The sequence below is a fragment of the Lepisosteus platostomus genome, chromosome 9 (assembly GCF_059453375.1).
Source record: "Lepisosteus platostomus isolate fLepPlt1 chromosome 9, fLepPlt1.hap1, whole genome shotgun sequence".
NCBI classification, from domain to species: Eukaryota; Metazoa; Chordata; class Actinopteri; order Semionotiformes; family Lepisosteidae; genus Lepisosteus; species Lepisosteus platostomus.
The window spans coordinates 31,981,803-32,005,941 of record NC_142619.1 but is presented as its reverse complement, the minus strand read 5'-3'; the positions used below and the strand labels follow the sequence as shown (position 1 = coordinate 32,005,941).

Genomic DNA, 24,139 nt, shown 5'->3' with positions numbered 1-24,139 from the left:
GGAAGCGAATTACGTAAAGTGTTTATAATGTTTTAGATGACTAAATGATGTCAGGAGTGATTACGGATGACTTACAGCTGAGGCTGGAACTTGGCTGGTATCATCCCTCCTGAACTTTTATTAAAACTTTTTTTAATCATGGTGCAGCACAGTGGCACAGCGATATTCCTGTTCCTGGGGTAGTACTGTAGCTGAGTGGGGTTTGTACAGTATATTCTCCCGGAATTCATTCCTCTGGGTACTCCAGTTTTATCCCACAGTCCAAAGGCACATTGGTAAGTTAACTAGCTTCTGGGAAAACTGAACCTGGTGTGAGTGTGTGCTTTGTACAGTATCTGTGGCATCCCAGCCTTGTACCAATTACTTCCTGGCATAGGCTTCAGCTCCTCAGATCCTGAATTGGAGAAAGAGGTTACAAAAAGGATAGATCATTTTAATCATAGTAATAGTAGTGGTATACTGTACCTTCAACAGTTTTTGGTCTTTCTTCATCCTCAGTTATATAACATGAAATGGGGAGCATGTTTTTTATTGGGACAGGATTAACACTTCTACGGTCTGTTTTGTTTGAGGGTGATCCTTGAAGCAAAAACAAAAACATTTTAAATTAATTTCATCACTACTAAAACTGAGCAAATTATGTCTGACTGAGAGACAGGACACTGTATAAGACAGTATTCATATTCAAGTGTTTATCAGTGGCGGCTCATAAGGGAAGGGTGAACTTATTTTATGGGGATTTCAAATTATTTTTCCCATGATACACTTATTATAGCAGGTAATTAAAACAGGGTGGAAAATGTTATGTTCATTTTTAAGATAACATTCCTTGCCTTTTTGTTGTTTCTGTACTACTACTTTAACAGTCTGTGAGTTTTTTTAATTATCTGCTATGTTAAGATATGTTTAAAGGGGAAACAATGAGATATCTCCTTCAAGTACGGTACTGTATGTACAGTAGCTCCATCAGCATGCGTAAGCTGCAAAGGAACAAGTAAAGGTTTATTCCATGCTGAAAAGAGAAGAAAAGAAACACAATGTTTCGGATGTGGATATCTCCTTCATATGCTTTCCCCTTCCTATCAAGAGCAGCAACATTTCTTTAGCAATACTGTTGACTGTTCGTTAGAGTCTAATCTGATATGAACAAGATTTACATTTCTACAGCACAGATGGATAATACCACCAAACATTTTGCACTCAATCTTACCTAGGTTAGCTTTTATGGAACCATGAATGATATACTCAGCTGAAGACTCATAAAAATATAAAATTATTACTAGCAGACATGTGTTGTGATTACCAGGGATAGTTTGGTTTGTAATTTAACTTTATTTCTTGGAGTGTGGGCACAGGGGTAATGTCCACACACTGTGAAATACCTTTAAGCTTTATTTAAACAATGTACTGTATAACTAGCACCAGCATATACAATACACTGGGATTTGGACCCAAGGGTCTTACGATTAAAAATAATTGCTTACACTTTCAGTATATAGTACTTTTCTGGACACTCCACTTAAAGCACTTTACAGGTAATGGGGACTCCTCTCCACCACCAGCAATGTGCAGAACTTACTCCTGACTTCTGTGCTAGATGTGCTTTTGCTGCTTTTCTTTACCTCACAATACACAAGCAAATCAGACACAATGTCTCTTTTGTAAGTTAAAACATATATTTTAGCGTGCAACATGAACATACTATGGTTGACAAATTCCACAAAGTCAAGACACAAAACATAATGACTTTTAAAATGGTAAAAGAGCAACCTACCATAGATGCACCTGGTGCTGTAAGAGGGGAGGGTCTGGCCTTTTTCCTGAATAAGTTCCTGCAGTGCTCCCTTGTAGTTCTTCTTAAGTATGGTAGGATTAGAGTCATTCCAGCGGAGCAGGGGTCTCAGCTTTTGCAGAGCTGACCAAGCCACCTGTTGTTCTGCAGAAGTTTTTGAAGCTGCACTCTCTGGAATACAGAGATCACAAAGCTGCATTAATGTCCTCTACACTCCCTCAGATAACAAAGGCTGAAAGGCTGGAAGTATCGCTGAGGATACCATTCATCCTGGTTTCTCACTTTTCTCCCCCCTTCTCTCTGGTAAGCATTGTAGGAGCATAAAGGCACGAACATCCAGGTTCAGACACAGATCCTTCCCACAAGCTGTTAGATTACTGAACTCTACCCCTGCCACTGACTCACACTGATGTTTGTATGTTATTTAACTTGTTGTTGTTTCTGCTGCTCTTCTGTGTTTATGTTTTTGGTGATTCTTTAATGTTTTTGCATTGCAGCAAACATGCAAATAAGCATTTCATTGCACTTGTGCATGTGACAAATAAACTGAACTGAACTGAACTGAAAAAATGTATCCGCAATTGTTGCTATCATACCATTTTGCTCTTTCTCAGAAATTACCTGACTGTGGAAAGAATTAAAAAAAAATATTTTGAAATCTTTCAACTCCAGTCCAAGTGCAATATCGGACTATAGCACCATAGTATCCATCACATTGGAACTCCCATGAGACAGGCTATCAGCTTATCTTCATTGGGGCAGACAAAGACCAAATGGTGTTTCTCCAGGTGTTTTTGCACCCTGTTAAATCCACCTTAGATATTCAACCTTTACATATCTGGCTCACTTGCCTCAGTCATTAAATTTTGCTAAACAAAGCTGGACTAAACTGAAATTGCTTTAATCAGAAAAGTAAGGTTTTAAATTTGACTTCTGTGGAACTACAGTACATGGGAATGCAACTCTGTAATGAAAACAACAAGGAATTAGGGTTTCCTGTAACCAGGAGCATTCTGTTATGATGTAGATCATACAATTGACACAGCCTTGGAAGTGATTAGTCAGAATCCAACTGCGAGGGATTGGGAAGTTCCCAACTGTAGATATAATTGTTGGGAACTGTAGAGAGATCCAACTATAAAGGGGTTGAGCATTCCGGTACAGCTGAGGGAAAGTGATGAGTAATTATTAAAGGGAGTAACTGGCAGGCAGTGCTTAAAAAGCAGCCATTATGGAAAACATGGAGCCTGGCACCGGAACCAAGAGATTGGGAGCTCAACATCGAGTCAGTCTTCTGGAAGTGCTCCTGGAACTGGAATGAGTGGATTTATAACAGGCTGAGACCAGGCCAAAGGATAAGCCCACAAGATGGTTGGGACCAGTGCAGGACTCCAGGGGAAAAACAGAAATATTTTCAGAATGTGAACATTAATTATTATTGGGTCCTAACTTACAGTATATACTCATTATACAGTAGTTTAACATTATTATAGCTGAAGAAAAATAGAAAATATTAAATTATTCTTACCTTCATCTTCAAAAGATAAAGGTGTATTGAGAATTAATTGGCATTTGTATTTGTTTGCAACTTTAACGATCTTTTCTTTCACACTGTCTTTTCCCAAGCATTCTAAGATTCTTGCCTTAGAAGCAGACAGCTCTTAAAGGAAAACATAATTATTGTCACAAAGTGCACATTCCTACACAATTTCAAAACAGAAGTTATCATACATAATTAATGATTTTTAAGGTAAATAATCGCACAAGAATATTGATGTTTGTTCTGTATCATTCCACTTTCAAAAGGTTAAATTAGGCTTAATAGATTGCAATATATTTATTTTCTTCTTAAAATATCAGAATGATCCTACCTCAGCAATGCAGCATGAAAGAAGCTTATTTTAGTTGAAGCTTTATTTTGCATTAGTTGGATTTATAGAGATCAAATAATGTTTTTTGAGGTACAAGTATGAGTTCTCTTCAACACTTTCTTAATTTATATGCTTATAAACTGAGAGTCAGTCCTGTTAATTCATGTCGTCATGTGGATGCAAAACTATTTTTTAAACTTTTTTTGTCTCTTTTTTTTTAACTGCTTGAGTTAGATGGCATTGTAGAAGCCAGGCTGACCAAGCTCTAATATACCTGTACTGAAAGCCCTCCAGATATTCTCTGATGAAAAACAAACAAAAATATTATATAAGTAAAAATATTTACTGTTAAATGCTTAATGTGATTTGATTAAAGAAATTAAAATATTATTATACTGCACTCACATCAGCATTAAATAGAACAAAAGTCATATTTGTCATAAGTCATTAAAGTTTAAAAAAATATGAAAATCACAGTTATTCACACCCTTGTATTTATTACTTTGTAAACTCTCCTATGCCAGGAATTACACTGTCAAGACAGCTCCTTTAGTACGCTGTGAAGTTCTGAGGAGTGATCTTAAACAGTTTATCCATGATTTTCTCTAAGATTTTGAAAATGTTTGGCTTCCATGTGTAAATTGCTTTCTTGAGTTCACACCACCAATGTTCAGTTTTACTGAGGTCTGGAGATGCCCAGTTGAGAACATTTAATGCATAGTTGGGTAAATTTTGTCAATCTGGATTAATTATTTGGATCATTGTAATGCTGGAATGTCCATTATTGGCCTGGCTTCTTGAATGAGGGAACCAAGTGTCTGACCAAAATGTCAGTGTAAATGTTCATGATTCCCCCTCTCCTAACAAGGTCTCTAGGACCTTTAAATACCAATCATATTTCTGAGATGCATGAACAAAAAGGAGGTTGATTCCAGTTGTCATTAGACGTAGAAAGTCAACACATTTTGTACTTCATGCTCAAAAGAGGTTTGTTCCAAGAAACATTCAACATGTCTGATTCTTGCAGGTGATGTTTTATACATTATGTATCCTGAAGATGCCAGCTTGTGTTGAAGATCATCAGCTCTTACCTTTGGAATAAGGGTTACCTCATGAACTACTTGCCTCACAAAACATACATCCTCTTCCTGGCAGGGTTGCCACCCACTATGCACAGTAGACTTAAATGTCTTAATAATGGACATTGTCAGTGCTCTCAGGCCTTAACCACAATGATGCATGCTACTCCTGAATGTCTGCCATGTGTTAACTCCATGTGTCTGCCATGTGTATATCCTAGGAAAACAGGAAACCTGTGGTGGTCTCTGTGTAGCTCCAGAGGGTTCCATTACACTTCCAAAGAACAGATCTTAAATAGGACCTTGGGCAGCATAGTGGCGGAGTGGTTAACGTGGCTGCCTTGCAGTGCTGGGATCCTGAGATTCGTTCAGGACCTAGAGTGTTATGTACATGGGGTTTAATATGTTCTCCCCATATTCATGAAGGTTTCCTCTGGGGGCTCCAATTTTCTCCCATAGTCTAAAAATATACCGGTAGGTTAATTGGGAAATTGGCACTAGATCTGAGCGTATGCATGTCTGTGTTTGTGTTTGCCCTGTGAATGGACTGGTGTCCCATCCTCAAATGTAAGATATTTTTGTTGACCAACAACTAGGCATCAGGAAAAGCAAGTAATGAAGAGCGAAGCATTTGACAGGACAAGATTTTACTATTGGGCAAATAATGGACTGTATGTGGGAAAACCAATCAACAATTCACAGTGAAGCATGACTGATATAGCTTCATAAATTGAGAGCATTCTGGGGGGTTGAAAAATATAGAAGATATTCTATATTTCTATAAAATATAGAAGTTTCCTACAACAAAAAACTTTCAAAGATTCAATCAGAAAAGTGGTTTATGCTGCCACATAGCCACAGTTGCTAAAGCATGAAGAGAAGAATGAGGAACTAAATAATAATGGACATTTCACAACCCAGCCTGAAACTACTCAGACTTTCTTCGAGAGCCGCTACAGTACATTGTTATCTACAGTGCAGATATATAACAAACTTGCTTCAGTACATTTTCAGCATGTCTAAAGCAAAATTTAAGATGTGATCAGAGCCATAAAAAAGAATTTAGAGTTAAAAATGATCGACTAATCTTTGTGGGACAAAATTATAAACACGGATAAACTACTTTGTATGACATAATTATAAACACTAAAAAATATGTAATTAATTTAGGTAAGTGATTAAATTATTCCCTCTTCATGATGCATATTGCTTAACAATACCTTCTTAATAAAATAAAAACACTTACGTGATCTATCCATTGCTGAATTCAGGACTAAATCCAGTTTTTTGCAAGCTTCTTCAACAGCTTTGTGTTCACTGTCATACTCCTCTGGGAAATCAAGTTCTTTTATGTATATGGTGACAGTAGACCTGAACTCCTCTACTACATTATTAAATATAAAAAATACAAATATAAAACATAGAAAATACTTAAAACACGACTGTGCGCTGTGGTGAACGATGGGTCAGGTATCAAAGGGTTAACTTACATCACTTACATCAAGGGTTAACTTAACTTACTCTGCTAAAGTGAAGCTTAAATTTCATATTTACCTAACTGCAGAAAAACAATTCCCTTCAATTTGCAATCAACATGTATAATTAACAAGATATTAAAATAATAAATGAATAAATAATTATTGAATTAAGTAAATGTATGAGAAAATACATCCAAAGCTATTTTATATAAAAATTAAAACAATGTTTTAATTGATATAAATGTGTTTAACGTATTATTGTTCACTTACTGTATTACTGGTAACCTTATGCAATAAAAACATAGTCTGGCAAACAATGATTAATATATACTTATAGAAATATTACGATAATCAGAAACACACTCAAAGCCTCAAATAGCATTTTCTACAACTATACTTAAACTACAGTATACAAAACTTACTATTTTCAATACAGCTTATTCTGTGTAAGAAGAGATCAGGATTTTGTCTTAGAAATCTTCAATTCACTTCAATTAATATACAAAAAACCTGACCTAAACAATTTGAGGTAAACTGTACATGGATAGCCAATATGACCTGTCAAAAGAGCCAATCTATCACATTCACTTTTCAGATTCTTGGTAACTGTCATAGCACTGTCTTGATTCCCTATAGCATGAAAACAGAGGAGCAAGAAACTGAATTCAAAATAGGGTACATTTACTTTACATGACGATTTCATTCAATTACAAAAAATAAGAATCAACAAATTACCTGCATTATTGTGAATAATTTCATATGTAGGCAACTCTTGGTTAGCCTTCTGAAAAAGTTCTTGTAATCTGTTCCTGTAGTTCACCATAGGTTCAAAACTGGTACCGGTGTGAAACTCACTGACAGGGGCAAGTCTTCGAAGCCCTTCTTTAGCAGCATTTTCGTGGGCTGATTTTCTAGAGGATGCATGATCTGGAAAAGTAAAGAAGATTATACACATACTATTAAATCAAAATGAGTGTGCTACAATTCTTAATCAGTAAATAGATAAACAATGTTGTGTGGAGGTTTTTTAATGTTTAAATTCCACAGTATACAAGTGTATAATAGTACCCCATTCTTTAAATGTAAAACAATGGGCTTTCTTGTGGAGCATTTGCATAATAGTGACCATATCTTGTCCCTTAAGGCACTAAAGACCACAGTGGCCAAACTATTGTAGTTAAATTATTAAGTCAGCCTTTATGGGTAAATAGGACATAGAAAATGTAGTCCCGAAGATAAGATGGAAATTGCATGAAGAAGCAGGAAGTGAGTGATATGGTAAAGAGAAAAAAGAACAGCAGAGAGGATTAGTATTGGTGCTTTGGTCCTATCTGTGTGTGTCACGTTTGTAATCCCTCCTCTTAAGGGCGGTACGGTTCTTTCTTATTTTACTTGATCATGTCCACCTGCCTCCAATCCTGCCCCTCCTTATAAGCCAGACGCTCACTCTATTCTGGGCTCTGCATTGGAAGACGGATGCCCGGAGGCCCGCCTACTGTACCACTAAGTCACCCTACGCCCGCGGCTGAGGGCATAGGCCTCCTATCGGCGTCCTGACCCAGCTGAGTGCGGGGCTCAGAGTGCCTGGCCTCGTCACCCCCGTTTTTATTCCCCGTCCCTGCACCGAATCCCGTTCCGGTTTTTAACCTCATTTGTTTTTTCTTGGATGCATCACCCGGTACTAGACTTTTGGACTGCTTCCTGGTTTCCCCTTTGGGATTGTTTTGAACTAGTTCGCCTGGACCATGCCCCCCTGAGCACCAGTGCACTGTCGTCACGCCCCCCTGTTCGTCAACCTGCCCAGTTCCTCACCATCTCCTCCCCTTGTTTGTTGTACTCCCTTCCGGATTCTATCGTCTACATAGGGTCCTGATAAACACTTCATAACAGTGTGGAGTTTGTAATTTCTCCCCATGTTTGCATGGGTTTCCTCTGGGTGATCAAATGCCCTCCCACAGTCCAGACACATGCTGGTAGGTGAACTCTATTCTGTATAAATTGGCCCTGGCGTGACTGTATGCCTGTGTGTGCTTTGCAATAGACTGTTGTACCATCCTTGTGCCTGTTGCTTGTTGGGTTAGGCTTTGAATCCCCCTGCAGCCCTGTACTGGATAAAGCGCGTTAGAAAAAAATATATATAGATGTTACTCATGTCACACTAGTTGCACAGAAAAACAGAGTACTTAAAAAGTTTAATTATTGGTCATATTTTCACTAGTACACCTGTTTTTGTTCTTTAATGTTGCAAGAAATTCAAAAAACATAATATCCCTGGATTAAATTCAATTAAATCCACTGGGAATTTTTATCCTTTCAGCACATTGTGAATTTGATGAGTGTCAGCATGGTAGAAGCATGTTCAAAAGCACAGCAATAACTGCAGAGCTAAATAAAAGGACTATAAATCTCTTACCCTGACCCGTGAAGGTGCACTGGACTGTAAAGGTCAACACACAAGCAAGAGTGTTCTGGACATGTTCGTACCCAATTTGAATTTTATTTTCTTTTGATTTGGAGAAATACTCTTGGACGAACCTCTCAGCATTTTCCTCTAAAGAAAGATAAAATATGTTGTCATTCAAGAAATGTTTGAGCTATTAGCCTATATAATATCTGTAACTGAAAAAAGATTTTTAGCTGGTTTTAGTGAAGTTCTGTATCATTTTGTCCAAACACCACAATACTTATCTGTTCTAAACTGGAAACTTGTTTACAAAATTTAAGGATGACAGTTTCTCTTCAAAAGTGACACAATCCTTTCACAAAGAATTTCTGTATAATGAAGCAGACCTATGTCTCAACCATAGGATGATGAAATGTTTTTGAATTATTCTGTAAGAGCTACAAGTTACAGTCATATGTTGACCTTGAGTTGTTTAACTAAATGTAACTTTTCTTTTGAAGCTAAATTGAATCAAATTAAGTTTTTGATATTCACATCAATCCAAATTTTTCATTACTGACTGATAATTCATTTTGTTGGACTGTTGAAAAAAGACAAACGAGGACGTAACGTCTGGAGAGATAATCAAATCAACTTTACCTGATTCGTTAGCACCAAGTACAAATCCAAGTTTCGTGAAGGCTGACTGTTTTGCCTCTTCCTCAATGGTGAAGCTGTTATCAGTGCTAATTCTAACATCCCTCATTCTCACAGTGACAGAAGCAATAAAGGATTTCCCTGATTTAAAATAGTTTAAAAGAAAGAGTTGGATTAAGGCAAATGGTAAGTATAGAGGGCATATGGTCATAGTTAATACTGTATATAACTATTCAAACTATAAACCAAAGCCTAGCTCTGAATCCATTTAGTCAGTTTAGCACAGTATAGTATATACTGACAAAATACTAAATGAAATGTATTTTGTGACTTCTTTGAAAATTGTGAAAACTAATATATTTAGCTGACATTTCAGCAGCTGGATATTTTACTAGAACAATTCAGGTGAAGCGTTTTGCTCAACAGTACAAGAGCATCTAATTCAGAATTTGAACCCATGACTTTACAGTTACAATTGTCTAGTGTATTAGCTCTATTTTCCTCATAGTTTGACCATGCTCATGCTGGATGTACTTTGCTCTGCCTTGGGTTCTATAATTTGTAGCATGTTTCACCATTCCTGCCTATGCTTTGCTATGACTTTACTAAATCCCACTCTGATTTTACCATTAGAATTATCACCATGGCATATCCAAGTTAACGTGAGAGAATCTGAGAACATACACTTATCAGGTGTTGAGAGCTTTGTGTATTAAGAAGTAATAAGGCAATATCAATAGGCCTACCTATGTTTTCTGCAGAATGATTGGGAAGGTTTGTTTCATTCTCTGTGCTGATCCCTGCTGCCCTGCTGCCTGTTCAGAGATTAGAAAAGTACCTGAGTTCTTCTGTTTTCAATACTCTCACTCCTCATTAAACAAGCGCTTTACTTATTGAGTTTACACAAACCTATTTTTGTTGCATGTGTGAACTTTCCCAATGAATACAAGCTCCAAAAGTGTAGCGTGTTCGTCCATTTTTTATTTTTTATTCCATTCAGCTGTTGCCCTACAGTAACTGTCTTACCAAGACTAAGGCCAGTATTACTAGGGGTATTAGAGGGAAGAATAATATTTTGAATGCATAATTTGTCAAATTAATATTGTGGCATTCTGCACCCTCCAGAGTAGACTAATCTAGCAACTTCTGCCTTTTCCTCTTAAGCCTCACCTTTTTCCTCCTCCTTTATAAAAATTGAGATAAATACTCCTTTCACCCTCTCTCCTTCTCTCCCTCAAGCCCTTAGCTACTGCTCGCCAGTGACTAGCATGCCCCCTGTAAATAAAAAGGGTAATAAGAATAAGCCTTCGTGAGTGAACTTGAACAGCCTTCTCCATCCTGTTAATCCCCACTCTGCCTGCACAAAAACCAAGCTCCCCATTTTTTATATTTTGTACAATTAAATGTTTTCATTTTTAGAGTGTGCAATATGAAACACCCAACAGCTTGATGTTCTTATTTTTACAATTATGGGTTTTATTCTGCAAAACATTCATTAACTAACATAATAAACATTTGTTTAGTAATAACACTTGATTAGTTCTTGGTCTTGTGTACTATATTGCAAATTTTATTTCCCAACCCTTTTTCATATTACTTTTTGAAGTATTTTTACAGCTTTCATAAAAAAGTAAAAAGCTAGTAATGCAGAATATTACACTAGAAAAGTACCTAAACTTAACTGGTTTAAGTCCAGTTATGAGCACTTGGAATGAATTGGAGTTTTACAGATATTTTAATGGGAATTAGGTATTTTTACAATTTGAACGAGATTTTACCGAGAACAAGATTACAAGATTCCACCTTTTGGAAATTTTGGAACCAATTGTGCTCATATAATACAACTGAACGAGTAAAAGGTTTATTCCATGCTGAAAAGAGAAGAAAGGAAACACAACGTTTTGTGAAACTTTATTGTGTCAGAAAATGTTGTGTTCCCTTTCTTCTCTTTCAGCATGGAATAAACCTTTACTTGTTCCTTTGCAGCCTACACATGCTGATACAGCTACCTACTTGTTTTACTCATAATACAATTGTGCATTGTGTTAAAAAAATCTCAGTTCAATGTTTTTATAATATACAGAATTGATAATGCTGTAATTTACAGTATATAGAAGAAAACTAACAAACCAGTTCACCTTTATAATCAAAATGCTATAACGGATATTTAAAATGTGGTGTTTTTTTAAAAGTGAAAGTGATTTTGTAATTAGCATTGGCATGAAGGTCTGTTCTCTATATTAAAATAAGACAATAGAAAAGCAGGAAATTTTAAGGCCTTATTGTCTTGTCATTTTGCAAATAACATACCTGACTCCTTGGTGTCATAGCTCGGCAAAGGAAGCTTTTTTTTTTGGAAGAAAGACTGAAGTTTTCCTTTATAGTCTAATTTTGAGTCTTCAGTTAAATCCAACTGCTCTTCTTGAACTTGATTCATAGCAACCAAAGCCATGAATGCTTTCTTTGCTGCATTTTTCTCCGCTTGCTTTTTATCATCCCCTGTGAAAATGTTATGCAAAAGTGTGTCAGCTATGTTTTCATTTGTTAACATTTTTAATTTGGAATAACATTTGTAAAATACCCACAGTCCATTTGGAATATAGATTTTAGGGCATTTAATTAATCAATGAAATAAAGCAATGTCCCTAAAGTCCCATCTTTAATTGCAAAGTCACTGCAAATTCAATTCTGATGCACAGTACATAATAAAAACAAAAATGTGTATAAAAGTATAAAAAACAGATATAGTTAAGTATGACACCAGATCACCATCACTCCATGTGTAATATGTAGCACACATACATGGAGCACACATACTTTACACATGTAAAGTATAAACCATACATCATAATATTCAATTGAATATTAGATAAAAAAATACATAAGTTCAGTGCACTTCACTTGAGCCATAGAGTTACATGATATAAATGATATAACAATCTTTTCAGACATTAAAAGTCAAAAACAATACCTTGCCCTTTGAATTGACAATTTCCATTAAGTTTTAGTTTGCAGGTATATACATCTCCTTCCTTTGTAGAGTCTTCTGAAATCACCAGATCTGATCTAGAAGTTTCTTGAACAATATTTTTAGCTTGAGAGACATCTAAAAAATGAAAATTTGGTATACACGAGAGTGCTGTAGTTTTCTTTTAAAACTGAAATAAATTAATGTGGCTTAGCCTGCAGAAAACAGATTAAAATACATAAAAGTTGATTACAAGGGAATACAAAGGAACTTTGAGCACTGAAAAGGGGGGGTCCTCTTATAATGCACATACCTGAGTTGGGATTTAAAAATCCGAGAGCCAAACCAATTCTTCTGTAAGATGATTGGATAGCTTCTTCCTCTGTACTCCCTGAAGATTTTACAAAAGTTCCCTTCAGCTCACAAGTCACTTCTGAGGAGAATCTCTTTCCATCTGGAGACATTTTAAAAACACCTGTCATAATGTAATTTTTCCATTTCCAATATTTTAGAACTACACACACATTTAAATACAGGATATAGTGGGAGCACAGCCCTGTCAGGAGCACATTCCACAGATACCTCTGGAGGAATGAACTTCTGCTCTCAGTCACATGACCACTTAGGAAGACCACAGGTCAGGTGACTGATTAAAAGTGGGAAGCGGAGGCTTGGTGTGAGTCGGTGAAAGTGAGACGGTAGAAACTCCCTGTGCACTATTCACAGGAAGGAGAAGGACTGACCATGGGCTGGAGGAACTAGTGAGTTTTGTGGACCAGGTTTGAAATGCTTAAATGGTGAGGACTCTCAGAGTCACTCATCATTGAGCCACTGAGACTTTTTTTGGAAGAATTTTGACTTTTTTGAGTCAGGAAACAGAAAAAAGTCAGCTTTGACAGCGAGAGACTTCAAGAAGACTTTAGTCAATAGCTGGAAAAGGAACTCAGGCTTTTGTTTTTCTGTTTGGTTGTGGTGTATATTTCCTGTTCAATTAAGGGATATTTTGAAACTTACAGCTGTTTGGTGTGACTGTTGGCCAGGACCTACCTATTTTAAAGATCTTCTGACATGGCTAATGGGCTGTCATAATACATATACCCATGAAAAGCAATAAATATTGTGTGTTCAAATGTGATTTGGGATTTATTGCACTAGCTGTAGAAATCCAAAATACATTTCAAGCAAAAATAGCTACTTCTGCAACTAAATTGCCTTTGACATTTGCTATTCTTATCTTTTTTTCAGCAATGATTTTTCTGCTGCGATTGATACTGTATGCGGTTATCTAGTAATGCATTCAACTGTACCTTTATCATCTGAGGGTAGATTCAGCATAGGTCTTGGATGGGGAATTACAGATCTTTCTTGTTTTTCTAATTCATTTTTCAATTCTTCAAGAGCTATTTTTGACACTTCTTGATGAGCGTCCACCTTTGATGGATAAACAGTCTCGCCCTTATATTCAACTCCATTCACTCTGACCTTTCCAACATAACCTGTACATAAAATCCAAGCACAGGGTTAATAGCAGAAGTAGCTGATTAATATGTAAATATTTCCATTAACTGCAGCATCTCCACTTTAAATCAGGGGCTCCCAATCCTGGTCCTGCAGGTCTTCATTCCAGCAGAGTTTAGTTACCTAATTGAAGCCTTAATTGAATTAACTAGCCGCTTGATTGTAACATTTGCAATATTTTTTTTCGACTCAAGAGTTTGGGATTTGATTCTAATTAGAAAATACAATAGTTAGTAGGTTTAAAAAAAAACTGTCTGAAACTGACAACATGGCAGGAATAAGAACTGACAGGTGTGTGACAGGACCAGGTCTGGGAACTGCTGCTTTGTCAGTGTTTTGGACTGATCATACCGTTTCCTGTGCTTGGACTAATCGAGGATTTTAGAAAAAAAGGAAACTTCTAAAATTTGTTTCATTCTGGGAATCTTGGGAAGCATACAAATACTTTCTTTTTCTATACAAGTGCAAGTAGATTTGTTGTCCCAGATCAAACATGTTGGCAACCATTTTCTGGTGTGATTCAGCAGAGAAATAGAAAATCTTAATTTCTGTTTAAGGTACTTCTCCTGAACCATCCTTTGTTGGAAGTCATGTTCATAAGATCATGCAATAACAAGCAGATGTACAAAAAACTATGCTGGGAAAAGTATATAAAATTATAATCTAAGCTCCCAGAAGATACATATGTTACCTGTTAATGTCCCTGAGTATCTCAGTACATTATACAAATTGTCCTTTAACAAATACAGAAAACTCCTTTCTGTTAACTTTTTGCTTCCTGATTCTCTCTGATTTTTCTCATCAGCATAATGCTAACGAAATGTGGCATGCCACTGTCAGGTCAGTATAGGAATTCAAGTACATTTTGGAGACAATCCTTTGAAGCCTTTGAGTGTACTCAATTCACTTATTAATATTTCAAGTTCACATCACAATTCACATCTCAATACACTACAGTATGTACCAGATATGTTGCATTTTTAAAGATGGTATAGAAATTTATATCACAGCAAATTATGGATGCAAAGTATTCAAGTATTAATGCTTAAATAGACTCTTACCATAATTTTTGATATCCTCTGAAAATAATGGTGTTTCCCATCTTTTCTTCTGTGCTAGTGAAATAAGATCATTCTTATACATGACCAGCTTTTTTGGATTTTGTGGATCTGGAATACATGGAGAACAGAATGAGGAGTGAAATAGATATTGGTTAATGAAGTTGATTATTCACAACACTTCAGCAATTAATGATATGGCAACAATTAAACACGTTTCTATAGGACCTCCTGTTTTATCTGTATTTACAGTTACAAAGCCTTTATAGAAGTGAAAGTAATACATACAAGTCAAATGTGAACAGTTAGTTACCTTGTGTTTGCACAATTAGGAGCTCTATTTTTAAATCAAAGTAATGCATGGAAAACCACCCAAGGCAAAAAAAAAAACAGGAGTGTATTTTAAATTATAGTAAATATCACAGAGCTTACAAATGATCCTTATAGGTAAGCTGTTGGATGACAAGCTTCCACACATCACACTGACCCAGTTTAGGAAGGGAATCAGCACAAACATTGATAGTGTGCGAGTGACACTTGTCTGCGGTTTCTGAATATGTTCTGATTCATAAACTGCTCTTGACAGCCTTATTGGTCAGAGAGAGCAAAGGAAGTTTTGAAATTTCTTGCTGTTTTAGCTTTGTTCTGCCACTGATGGTCACAAGGGGCTAGAAAGAATTTTTACTCAACATTTTTGGGCTCAATCTTACTTAAGAAATAATGGAAAAGACAAACGAAGACTAAGAAGATTGAGTTCTAATCCAATTTTAATAACATATACAGTACTTTACAGAAGAATAGATAAAATGGTATGTTCATTCAAACATAGTGAATAAAACATCTAATGGTTCTGTGATGACTGAGTCACAAGACCAAGGAAATAGATATACTCACCTGAATCCCAAGACCCATACCCATATATCGTCAGCACATGATTTATTACCAGCAATTGTGAATAAAAGAGGAAGGCAGACAATAACAAATAAAGACAAAACTGATGCATACAGTACATCTTTACACATAGATATGTTTTGCCATTTTGGAATATTGTGAGTCTTGTATTGTCTGTGTTAGAGACCTCCACTTGCTTCAGTTAAAAAAAAATAACAAGCATATATATAATTAGTTGGATAAGGACAAGTGGGATGGGCGTAGTTTAAATGTTGTTCTATGTCCTCTGTTAGTTTTTGGAGAAATAAGAACGTGGTGGTTGGTTAGGATGTGGGCTTCTAAGATGCCTTGTCTGTAAATAAAGTAACTTAAATTTTGTATATTGTGTTGTGTTTTGTTTAGTTTGGGTTATTGTCATTACCAATAAATATTTATTTATCAAAGGTTTGCCTCTGATTCATTACTCTTTAACCAAACAAACAAAGTACTCAGATGGTGCTTACTATACTAACTGCTTGGGTATATTTTTGTCATATCTTTTACAATTTCAGGGGTTAAGATGATTTATTTTAATTATTGATTTTCCTGCTCAATTTTCTATTTTCTTACCATCTATTTGTAACAATATTAAAACAATTCCTGTGAATTGAGGGAAAGCTTTAAACAAAAAATTATTACCTCCATAAAACAAAAATATTAGAAAGTTGCAAATCTCGTTATGTTTTGCTTTATGTACTATTTGTCAGAAATAAATGTTTTAATAAGTGTTTCAAAATTGTGCATATTACAGTATCAAATTCAGTAAGCTCAAACAAAGGACCAGTTCTCACCTTCCAGCTGTGCAACCCTTTCATCTATGTTCTGAAGTTTATGGTCTATGCAGTCCACTTTCTGTTTAATTTCTGTAAAGTCCTTTTTTAGCTCATCACGAACTTTGTTTAAAAGTTCAGCTAACCCCTGGGGATTGCCATTCTGGATGCACCACTCTTGACGTCTCAGCAGGATGAGATTGACCTACAAAAGAATGGAAACTTTTCAATGACTTAATACTGTATTTCTTTTCTTTAAATTATTGTCACATGCTGTTCTGCATCTGTCTATACTTTATTATTTTGATGAAATACCAGAATAGAGACATCTGCTGTTAAAATATGAATACAAGTTATTAATTAAGTGCAGAGATCTCCTGGAAGGCCAGAAGGTTTTTGGTTTTCCTTCCAGCTGAATCCGTAATGACACTACTACAGTACATAATTGAACTAATTACAGTATTTGCTCAATTGGACAAGTTGAAACTTTGCTTTTGAGAAGCTGGAGATTAAGAGATCTACAAAGCTACAAATATACAAAACTTTAACAAATATCTCCAAAACCAATGTTGATATTTGCCTTTGGAGACAAAATGGACACTTCTGATTCAGAGGCCAACTACAAAGCATATAGAAACCAGTTTTTACATTTTAGAAACATAAATCTCTTCACTTTTGATTTTTTCATATTTTCCACTATTGTACAAAGAGTGAAAGATGATTTGTTTAAATATGTTAGACAGTATGGTTTTCAAAATTTTTCAGATGGTGTTTGTGTTGTGTTGAAGACACAAAAACAACTCCAAAGACTGAACTGACCTTAATGAACATGACATTTACATTTTTAAAACAAAGTTGATAGTATTATCTTTCTAGGCTATAAATTCTAAACAGTTACGTCAATGGTGTACCGGATGAAATAACAAGTACTATACAGTACATCTACAGATAGAAATGATATTAAAACTGAGAAAATCCAATTTGCTTGTAATTATAAAATAATCCAAATACAGTATGTCTGAAAACTGCAAGATCTAGCACTCCATTACCAATGAATTAGTTGTTTTTACATAAAATCACATTATTTCTCATTTAACTCATTTATCTCTTAATGTGCTATCACTGAACCCATCCTTTCCACATTTAATACATTCTCAACAAATTTTGGATTTTAAAACAACTGGTTCCACAGTACAGCCTTTGTGTTTTAAATTATGAAACTGAAGTTAAAACAGCAGAACAGCACTTCCTCCAGGAAGCCTGTTCAACCTGTTCATGTATCAGTAAAAGAGCAAACAATATACTTACTTCCTGAAAAGAGTCTTTGTCAGCCCCTGTGTGAAGAGCTAGTATGTTTTCCTTAAAGACAGCGATCTCTCTGTTTTTAAGATCTTCCCGAAGACTGATATTAAGAGGAGATCTGCAAATCTAATAGAATGACAAATATTTAACAGTATCTCTGAAATATTAATGATAAGAATTGTTGTTTTATTTTGCACCTTTAAAAGTGGCTTCTCAAAGCACTTTATAAAAAATACACGGGAGGAGACAGCAGAATACCACTGTTGGGTTTGGAATACAGTTGGAAAACAAAAGGGCAGACACAGAACCAGTTAAATAAAAGCCCTTCTACAGAAGGAGGTTTTGATTCTGGATTTGAAAACACTCAGGGAGGGTGATTCTCTTATATCCTTAGGGATAGAATTTCAGATCTTTGCGGCACATATTATGTCATTTATATTATGTAGACTTATGTTTATTTTATGTCGGGCTTGAGGGACCAGAATTAGACAAACGAAGGTTGTGAGGTGGGGCGTAGGGCGATGGTAAGTTATGTTACATGTAATGAGGTACCAAGCCATTCAGAGCCTTATAGGCGAACATGAGGACTTTGAAGTTGACACAAAACATGATGGAAAGCCAATGCAAGGACTCCAGGATAAAAGTAATGCAATCACTTGCTCTAGTTGCAAGTAGTTAAATGATGATCTTCTGGTAGCTAATAATGATTTTTTGTTACTCTTTGCAACAATAATAATACCTTATGGGTGTTGTTTTCCACTTCACACACTGTCTCTTCTAGTAGAGGGTCTGTACTCTTCATTGCTTCAAAAAACATAAATATATCTTTGAAGAAACCTTCACCGTCTGTGGAGGAAATCTTCATGTCTGGTGAATGCATTAGTGTGTTTCTTATGTCCTGAATCTTAAAAGAAAATCAAAACCATATCAGTCTATACTTACTCTTAGAGTAGTGTCCAGTCCAGTGAGTATAATACATTATTTAGAACATGAGAAACATTGAAATTAAACATGTATTCAATACTTCATTTAAAAGGGTAAATTTAATTAAAAATAACATATCAAAGTGTAATTAAATTATATGATAAAAATAATTGTGTGTGTAACGTAAAATTAGCTCAAATTATTCTTTAATCAGGAATTTTAAATTTTCTGCAATGAACTTCTCTGTGTAAGAATGAATCACCTTTTACCGTAAGAACTTGCAAATACAAATATTTCTAAAACTGAAAACTGAAATTGAATTTGAATTGTGAATACTTAAAAACTGAAATAGGCAAGGGAAGTATTATTAGTATAATACTTTATTATCCAAATCGCAACTGTCATACAGGCTTGATATCTCTATAGGCTTTATGGAGCTGCACCTCTGTAATGCAATGTTGCCTGTTGATATAGACAGAGTGATAGAGTGGAACCTGGGAAAACCATCTGAAATACAAGATGGTACTTCCCTGAACCTATCACAAAGCTGACACCTATTGTAACTATCATTGGCCATGAAGGAGCAGTTCCACAAGGAACACGATGTCTCAGCTGTTTTCTTTAGGTGTCTTCTGCCAAAACACAAAATGTTGTGTTTCTCCTTTCTATTTTTTAGTGTGGATTTAACCTTTGCTTGTTTCTTTGAAACAGAAGTATGCTAACACAACTTCCCACTCAAACATCTTTATATTACAAGTAGCATAATTCCTTAGCTCTGATGCAATGCAGGTAAATACTTGCATGTATCATTATTTATTTAAGATGTTGCAACTTCTAATACCTTCTATTAAATCTCTCTTCCTTCATGGGCACCTTATCCTACTCATTTATTAAACCAGCATGTCTCTTCACATCTGTTTTTTCTAAGAGGAGATTTTCCAAACACCTTCTATTCTTCTACAGACATTTTTACAACAAAGGCATCCTGAAAGGATTTCATCTGAAATTCAGCACATTTCCTTTGATTCTGATACTTCCGAGATCAAGACTCAAAAATCTCTCCAACAATTGTTCAGAAAACTAATGCTTTCTGTTAAACTTTCCCTTAAAAAAGCAGATCCACCCTTACACTGACATAGGAGAGGCAAATAACTTTTTGCAACAAGCAGCTCCACAACATATTCATCTTATTACCTGCTTTATCAGAACCCTCAAGTTCTACCAGTTCCTCATTGCAGACAACAACAGAAATCAAAACTTTCAACTACAATATAAACCCAAGAAATCATCTACTCCCTCTACCAAAGCTGATCTTATTGTTACCATTCCCTTTGACCAGACACCTGAAGAAGGTTCAACAGCCAAGACATTATGTTTCTTCTTTCTGTTTTTCAGTGTAAAATTAACCTTGTTCATTTGTTGTAATAATAACAACAGAGTCCCTGTTATCTGTTCCACACTGTCACAAACCAGTGACTCTGACTTTACTATTTCCAAAAAAGTATTGGATGTGATTTGTTTAAATATCCATAATAAATATCAAAAATCAAGATTTTCTGTTTCATAAATGTATGTGTTACCTTGGTTAAGTTACTCAGTACCAATATTTGCTGTATGTGTGCAGCTGAATATAAAACATTGTTATATCACTAACATCTGATATCTTGCCAACACAGCAAAGCTCAGTATTTCCACTCCTGGTGTTACTTAGCTGTTCATAGTTTAATTATAATTTTGCTGGAAGAAAGAAAGACTAAAAATATAATCTCCATGCAGTATTCTTTACCTTGTCAAGGACTGATTCAGGAACTAATTTTTCAAAATGTGTACACTGCTTCATCAGAACCAGAAGTGCAGCGATATCAAAATCTGACATTTGGTTATTATCTTCCTGCCGACTGGGCATGTATGCCTAGGGGAAAATATATATTTTATTGTATACAGTATAATATATTTTAATTTCATTGAAGGCATGGATTGTGTTTCATCTGTTGAGTATATAAAATCTGAAATACATTAAATATCTTCTAGTATTTAGACATTGATAGCTTTCGTACTCTTTGAGCACAGTACTTGCTTTCTTAAGACACATAGTATACCAGGCAATGCAGTATAGTAAGATAATAGATCACAGCACCTTACTGTCTATTGCTTGTTGACACCTACTGTATCTAGGCAGTGAAACCAGCACAGTATAACAGTGGTAACCAGTACATGCTACTGCAGTAAGGTCCTCTCTCTTGTTCTGTTCCTACCAGAAGCAGCATCCAGTAGGAACTGGCTTTACACGGTAAGAGCTGGTGCCATAAGACTCACAGTTTTAAGTAACCTCATCAGCCAGCAACATCACACTCAAGTATTGTACCCTAGTACTAGAACATGATCCTCCTCTAAGACACACATAATTTACAACACCGCAAAAGCACTTTACCAGAACTGTACCCCTCGGGATACCACAATATAAAACAAGTTCTTATTTGTGGCTGGTCTCATTGTTTCTTACTAAGCGACTGTCAGACTAAAACCTACCAGCCCCAATGATACTCAGTTAATTGCGCACCACGTGTATTTATTATACTGTACTGCCTTGACCTATTTAATACAACTTAAATATGCAGTACTTAGGTTATGATACAGGAGGTGTTCTTTTGATAATTCAATGTGCAATGGTTTCTTAAAAGAAATTGCACACTGAAAAGCAGTGAAGCAAACTAAATATAGCATATTCTTAAGCATAACAAAAGTAGATGTTCAAAGACAAATAACTTTATATCTAGCATTAATCAAATTATTATTATAAAATTGCTTTCAACTGTGATGGACTGGCGTCCTGTCCAGGATGTACCCTGCCTCCAGCCAGGGCTCCGGCAGCCCAGTGACCCTGAACTGGATGAAGCAGTTAGGATGGATAGAAACTCACCTTGGCAACCTCCAAGGCATCATCACACCAGCGGAAAGGCTTACAGTTATTCCAATAGATGTAGCTCTTTGGCTTTTTGTGGTAACTTTTGATCACTGTAGACCACTCTCTGCATATCTCACATAGATGTGTAAGCTGTAATAAAATAGAACAATAACTCATTATTAATAATAATATACCTGTAGCATACTGCAGGTATCACACTGTATATTAATAGTGAGGTACATGGGTGACATGCTAGAAGAAGAGATCATTGTGGAATGTAAGAAATACAGGAATGGATTGAAAGAATGAAGAAATTACCATGAAGAAAACGGTCCTCAGGACACTAGAGGAAACCAAGTCATTTGTTAGAAAAAGTCGGATAACTAAAGCTGAATGAAATGTCTGTGGTACTCTTGAGGTGGACTGTACCCAGTAATGGCCTGGCTAATGATTATGTGTACTGTATACAGTATGTCTTAACTGCTAGTACAATTGTCTCTGTTTCTTCTTGAATAATAAGACATACATCAGTCAAAGTTGTCTCATAAAGGAATATGCAGCTGCCTGATTTAAGACTATTGCTGAGGAAAAGCAGCCACGCAAGCTGGCAGAAAGGAGTAATAGGGATGACACACCCATGAAATTGCGTTTGTACTAGTATGTATGTTACCTTTCCAAGAGTAACATGAATGCCACAGTGTGACAAAAGTGGGATTGAGTATCACAGAAATACGTTTACTTGAGATATGTATATAACAATCTTTTTGTAGAATATGGTGTGTTTTTTCTTTGTTTGGTGTCTGATTCTCTCGTTTTCAGGTCTTCCTGACACAATAGAACAAACAGTATACAGTAGCAGAAAAATGCCACAAAGCTTGTTCGTGGACACTAAATAAGACTTTAGCTTTGTAACAAGTCTTCTAATTGTCCCAGTTGTAAATATACATGTATTGATACATTAAAATGCAACAAATGGGTATGGAAACCAATAGCACTTGTTTTGTTTTAATGCCTCTCAATCATTAATCAATCATAAGTCAAATCAAAGTTCATAGTTCCATAATTGTTAAGGCACAATATTAAAAGAAAAAAATAGATCACGAAAGGTGATTCTTTTAGGTTTTTGCTGCTCACAGGGAATGTGCCTGTAACGATTCCAGTTATCTTTCGGAGAAATAGTTTTACCTTCTGATCCTTTGCAACAGAACATCTCGAAGAACATCTCTTATCATTCCGTTCTTCTTTCAGTTTTAGGTGGAAGTCTTCTAGTCTAGTTTCAATCAGAGCTGATAATAGAGGTCTAATCTCCATTAGACAGACCCCTAATTTGAGCCAGTTAATATACTCAGTGTCGTTTAATATGTCTACAGTAGACATGTTTACAGATAGCTGTTACTTACAGACAGCAACTGCAACGGTGTTGTCTGAAATACTTAAAAAGTAATTTAAGTTTTGTTTTCTCCACTCGAAGCTGACAAATTCGCCTAAATAGAAACCGAAACTTAATTCCTTGCTGTTCAATGTTTTTATGTAACAATTTGGTGTGTCAGAGAATGACATTCAGAAAATTTACTGTAAATAGTGATTTCGTTCCGGTTTCCGTTCACTGTAAATATCTACTGTAAGTTTCGGTCTCAGATTCGCAACAAATAAGAGAAACCATCAAAAGGGACTTAAATTAGTATCCCACATTATCAATGAAATGTTTTTTTACAGCAATTTTATGTGTAGATTTCTAAGTTATGTTTTAGGAAATCTAACTATATTAATTCGAGAGCACAGTACGGTAATGAATAAATAGGTAGTACAAGGTACAAAAATAGGGAAGTATCCAATAAGCAATAATAATTTTGAACCAGATATAAGGTACACCAAAGTTTTTTTGTAATACTGTACATCCGATGTAGTTTAATAAGGTACAATAAATGATTAAAATGCTTTGAATATTGTTTTACTCTAAATATTAGATACGTTTAGATAGGAATGTAATATTTGAAAACTATGCCGAGTTGTATTGCGAAAAGACAACTGTTCGCCGCGCACGTTTCTTTTTCTTCGCGGTTAGTTAACGTGTTTACCTAAGCTACATATTAATTTATTTATTCAATGCTGAAAAAAAGAAGAAAGAAAATCCAACGTTTCGGCCGTGGAGCCTTCTTCAGGTGTGAGCATATTAATTTAGCCTGTATTCACCGTATCAATGGTGGTAATATTTAAAATAATGACCAAATAAACTTTTGATGAGATTTGATGAGATGGTGAGACCGTGTTTACTTATATCCTACTGGGAGGCAGTAAAAATGCAACAAATGATTGCGTTTAAAATGATGTAATAATAAGTATTCAATAATTTTCTGTACAATAATTGAATTCACTTACTTTAAGAGACACCACCTGGGTCTCACAGAACCTCCAGTGCTCCCACAGGCCAGACAGGACAGTTCTCTCACATAATTATAGTTGTTATTTGCTACCAGGCTACAAACAGTTACCTTTATATTATT

General features: G+C 35.6%; 1 protein-coding gene across 6 annotated transcripts in view; it reads right to left on the bottom strand.

The window, feature by feature from the left end:
• The window catches only part of LOC148654794 (uncharacterized), a 30,774-nt gene extending 7,520 nt beyond the window's left edge, over positions 1-23,254 (bottom strand). Inside the window, exons 1-20 of one of the 6 annotated variants that reach the window (XR_015941152.1) lie at positions 22,821-23,192; positions 21,651-21,785; positions 20,517-20,642; positions 18,546-18,710; positions 17,813-17,932; positions 16,526-16,709; positions 14,808-14,915; positions 13,536-13,724; positions 12,542-12,682; positions 12,232-12,366; positions 11,571-11,759; positions 10,007-10,075; positions 9,264-9,401; positions 8,634-8,771; positions 6,956-7,147; positions 6,779-6,850; positions 5,989-6,126; positions 3,321-3,452; positions 1,775-1,963; positions 466-579 (exon numbers count right to left, since the gene is read on the bottom strand). Coding sequence is in view for 5 of the 6 variants with exons in the window: in XM_088644736.1 (XP_088500862.1) it covers positions 466-579; positions 1,775-1,963; positions 3,321-3,452; positions 5,989-6,126; positions 6,779-6,850; positions 6,956-7,147; positions 8,634-8,771; positions 9,264-9,401; positions 10,007-10,075; positions 11,571-11,759; positions 12,232-12,366; positions 12,542-12,682; positions 13,536-13,724; positions 14,808-14,915; positions 16,526-16,709; positions 17,813-17,932; positions 18,546-18,710; positions 20,517-20,642; positions 21,651-21,785; positions 22,821-23,012 (2,866 nt within the window). In the remaining variant the exon portion in view is untranslated. The other 5 variants (XM_088644740.1, XM_088644736.1, XM_088644737.1 and 2 more) reach the window with 5 other exon arrangements.
• Positions 23,255-24,139: the final 885 nt, after the last annotated feature.